The 4,774-nt window shown below is 43.3% G+C and overlaps 1 protein-coding gene across 1 annotated transcript; it reads left to right on the plus strand.

The window, feature by feature from the left end:
- The first annotated feature begins 3,041 nt into the window (after window positions 1-3,041).
- Window positions 3,042-3,515, plus strand: LOC145122303 (uncharacterized). Its single transcript, XM_079057924.1, has one exon. It carries the CDS (start codon window positions 3,042-3,044, stop codon window positions 3,513-3,515), a length of 474 nt encoding a protein of 157 aa, XP_078914050.1.
- Window positions 3,516-4,774: the final 1,259 nt, after the last annotated feature.

The raw sequence follows: 4,774 nt of genomic DNA on the forward strand, positions 1-4,774 counted from the left end.
TTCATGAATTGGAGAATGAAGACCCTCATAAGCATTTGAAGATGTTCCACATTATTTGCATTAGCATGAAGCCACAAGGGTCAACCGATGACCAAATCAAGCTAAGGGCATTCCCCTTTTCATTGGCCGATAGAGCAAATGATTGGTTATTCTATCTTCCCCTGGGGTCGATCAACTCATGGATCGATATGGAAAGAGCTTTTCTTGACAAGTTCTATCCCGCTTCAAGAGTCTCAAGTCTCAGAAATGAGATTTGTGGAATCCGCGAAGGTCAAAATGAGACTTTTCATGATTATTGGGAGAGGTTCAACAACTTGTGTTATAGTTGCCCACAACACCAAATTCCGGAACAGCTCCTCATTCAACACTTCTATGAGGGATTGTTGTCAATGGAGAGGAGACTAGTTGATGCCTCAAGTGGTGGTGACGTCTTTAGTAAAACTCCACAACAAACAAGACAACTTTTCAACACCATAGGCGCGAATTCTCAACATTTTGGCCCGCGCCAAGATATGAAAAGAGACACACAACACAAATTCAATGAAGTGGGATCATCAAATCTCGAGTCTCAAATCAAAGATTTAACCTCCGTTGTCCAAAAGCTAGCCATGGGACAGACTCCACAAGTGATGGTTTGTGGGATATGTGCAACAATGGGAAATCCTACGGATATGTGTCCCATTCTTCAAGAAGATGCGGAACATGTAAATGCCACGGGAGAGTTCCAAAATTACCACAACAAGCCATCTGGTTACCAAAATGCTTACAATTCAAGTTGGAAGCCAAATACCAACATGAGCTACAACCCAAGACCATTGCCTCAAAATGCATTGGTTAGACCTTCCTATCCACCACCACAACCTCATTACCAACATCCACAACCACACTATCAATCCAAACCACACCCTCCACATCACCAACAACCTCCTCAATCCCAACCAAGTAGCTCCGGAATGTCCCTTGAAGACATTGTCAAATGCCTAGCCACTAGTACCCAACAATTCCAAAAAGAGACAATGACTAGTATCTCCAACCTTGAAGCACAAATGAGAGATATAGTTACATCCATAAGCAAGTTGGAGTCCCGTGGTAAACTCCCTTCTCAAACCGAGAAGAACCCAAATGTCAATGTGGTAACCTTGAGAAGTGGCAAACAAGCCGGAGAAAGTAGTTCGAAGAAGAAGCCATGGGATGAAGAGGAAGAAATAGAAGTCATTCCCATTGAAGAACCTATGGTCAAGAACGACGCACAAGCCGAAGTTCCAAAGAAGACTACCCCTCTAGTAACTCCAATAGCCACTCAACCGCCGTTCCCCTCTCGACTTGCAACTTCAAAGAAGAAAATGGAGTAGAAAGAGATTTTGGACACCTTTCGGAAGGTGGAAGTAAATATCCCTCTACTTGATGCAATCAAGCAAATCCCTAGGTACGCAAAGTTTTTGAAAGAGCTTTGTACCAACAAAAGGAAGTTGAAAGGAAATGAGAAAATCTCAATGAACGAAAATGCATCCGCGGTTTTACAAAGGAAGCTTCCACCTAAGTGTAAAGATCTGGGAATGTTTACGATTCCTTGCAAGATAGGAGATGTCACTTTTAGTAGTGTCATGCTTGACCTTGGTGGTTCTATTAATGTCATGCCCTATTCGGTGTATGAATCATTGAATGTTGGTCCTTTAAGTGAAACCGGTGTCATAATCTCTCTTGCGGATAAATCAAGTGTCTTTCCTAGAGGTGTTTTGGAGGATGTCCTAGTGCAAGTAAATCAATTGGTCTTCCCGGCGGATTTCTATGTGATTGATCTAGATGAACAAGTGTCCTCAAAGTCGAGTATAATTTTACTTGGGAGACCATTTTTGAAGACGGTTAGAACTAAGATTGATGTGTATGCGGGAAGCTTAACAATGGAGTTTGATGGTGAAACAATAAGTTTTAACATTTATGATGCTATGAGATATCCTAGTGATGTTTCATCCTTGTGCTTTGTTGATGTTGTTGAACCATTAACCCAAGAGTTGTTCGAGTTGTCTAATGGTGACATGTTGGAGATGGTTTTGAGCAAAGGGTTTGATTGTGGAAAATTAGCCAAGAAGTTGAAGCTCTACTCACTAGACCCCGAAGTTGAAAAATTGGTTAACAATTTGGAGATCAAGAAGACCACTCAATTTAGTGTGAAGCAAATTGAATTACCTCAAACTCACACAAGATTTCCACCCTCCCTTGTTCAACCACCGGAATTAGAATTGAAGGTCCTTCCTCAACATTTGAAGTATGCGTACTTGGGAAACAACGAGACTCTCCCGGTCATCATTTCAAGTCACTTAACCGAATGTGAAGAACCTTATTTGTGGAAACATTGTCCCGATCAAATTATTAGGCGATGTGTGCCCCAACAAGAGCATCAATCCATTTCACAATTTTGTCATGAACTTGCTTCTGGGGGACACTTCGGACCTAGCCGGACCTTGAGAAAGGTCCTTGAGTGTGGACTATTATGGCCAACCATGTCACACGATTGTTACTTGTTTTGCAAAAGTTGTGAACGGTGCCAAAGGACAGGAAACATTTCACATAAAAATCAAATGACACAAAATCCAATCCTTGTTTGTGAAGTTTTTGACGTATGGGGGATTGATTTCATGGGCCCATTTCCCGTTTCGTTTGGCAACGTTTACATCTGGCTCGCGGTTGACTATGTTTCTAAGTGGGTTGAAGCCAAAGCTACACGATCGGATGATGCCAAAACGGTTATCGAGTTTTTGAAGTCTAATGTCTTTGTGAGATTTGGTGTGCCTAGGGCCTTGATCAGTGATAGGGGGACGCACTTTTGCAACAAGATGATGGAGGCTTTATTGAAAAAGTACAACGTGACCCATCATGTCTCTACTGCCTAACACCCTCAAACGAGCGGTCAAGCGGAAGTTTCGAATCGCGAGGTGAAGAGTATTCTTGAGAAAACGGTGAATCCCTCAAGGAAAGATTGGAGTTTGAGGTTGGATGATGCCTTGTGGGACTATCGGACCGCGTACAAAACCCCGATAGGAATGTATCCCTTTAGGTTGGTTTTTGGAAAACCATGCCACCTCCCCGTGGAATTGGAACACCGTGCATTCTGGGCGGTCAAGCAATGCAACTTCAACATTGATGAGGCGGGAAGGCAAAGGAAGCTTCAACTTCAAGAGTTGGAGGAGTTGAGAAATGACTCCTATGAAAACTCAAGAATTTACAAGGAGAGAACAAAGCTTTTCCATGACAAGTCCATTACCCGCAAGCATTTCGAGCCGGGACATAGGGTTTTGCTTTACCATTCGCGATTGAAATTATTTCCTGGAAAGTTGAGGTCAAGATGGATAGGTCCGTTTGTTGTGTTAAAAGTCTTTGAGCACGGAGCGGTTGAGATCCAAAGTGAAGAAACGGGGCAAATCTTTAAAGTCAATGGGCATCGTTTGAAACCTTTCTATGAAGGTTTTAACGCAAATGTCCTAGATGTCATCCAATTGGATACCCCGGTGTACTGAAATCGAAAGGGAAGCACGTCTCGCCAAAGACGTTAAAGAAGGGCATTTTTGGAAAACTTAAAGTTTTCATCTTTTTTAGTTCCAAATAAATGTCGTAGATAGATCCTTTTTGCATTTAACATTTCTTCTTCTTCCTTCTTGCAGTAAAAGAGTGTTGGATTTTAAGGCCCGATTTTCGTTTTGGTCAAGAGCAAAAATTAAGAAAAATTGCAACAGACTTCACGCGGACCGCGTGAACTCGAGGGCCTGTCCGCGTTAATAAACAAATGGTCCGCGTGTGGTCTCCTAAGGTGTCCGCGTCCATCATCAGAAAACAGAAGGATTTCAGGCTTATTCACGCGGACCGCGTGTACTCGCAAGTCCGTCCGCGTGGTTTATTAAAACGGACCGCGTACCATCTCCGAGTTTGACCATGTGTAAATAGCGCAAGGCAGAATAGTTCGAGGTTTATTCACACGGACCGCGTGTACTCGCGTCCGCGTCCGCGTGTGTTGTTGACCAGCGTTGACTCAATTTTGTCCAGGTTTGACCGCGACTTATGGCTAATAACTCTCCAGCCGGCCCTTCTTCCTTTCCCTTAACCTCCATTAGAGCATCTCCACCTCCACCACTAAAACTCAGTTTCCCGTTAAACCGCCGGTCGAAATTTCGTGAGACCACCGCCATTCTTCACCAATTTCCGAGCTCTACAAACCCAACAAAAAAACCGGTCCGATCTTTTGCTGTAATTCCGGGCGCCACCACCACCATCTCGCCACTTTCCGGCCGTTTTCCGGCCAACTCCGGCCACCTGTCGCGATTCCGACACCACCATTGTGCTCCTCTTGGACAAGGCTACAAACCCCATTAAAAATATCTCTCAAAGCTCGCCGGAAAATTTCACCGGAATCTCAAGCCGTTGCCGGATTCCTCGGGTTTTCGCGGTAAAGTTTTTCTCACGGGATATTGAACAAAGCTTTAAGCTTGGGGTGGAGAGTTGCAAGATTTTCAAATCCCGAATTTTCGCGCGCAAATTTTGAACTTTCAACAAAACGGGTACTTTCTTTCCTTTATTTTAATTGATCAATATGCATGTCTCAGAACAACAATTCATATGCTATTGCATCAAAATGAGTCTAGGAATTATTTCTTGCTTTGATTGTTGAACTGCTTTAGAAGTCCATAGGGAGTCGGTTGGTGATTTGGATTGAAATATCATTTTTTGGGATTGTGGTTCGTGTAGTGGTTATTTTTTTCGTGCAGGTAGACCATGTCCACAT

This window comes from Lactuca virosa, chromosome 6 (genome assembly GCF_052849685.1).
Source record: "Lactuca virosa cultivar CGN04683 chromosome 6, Lactuca_virosa_CGN04683_v6, whole genome shotgun sequence".
NCBI classification, from domain to species: domain Eukaryota; kingdom Viridiplantae; phylum Streptophyta; class Magnoliopsida; order Asterales; family Asteraceae; genus Lactuca; species Lactuca virosa.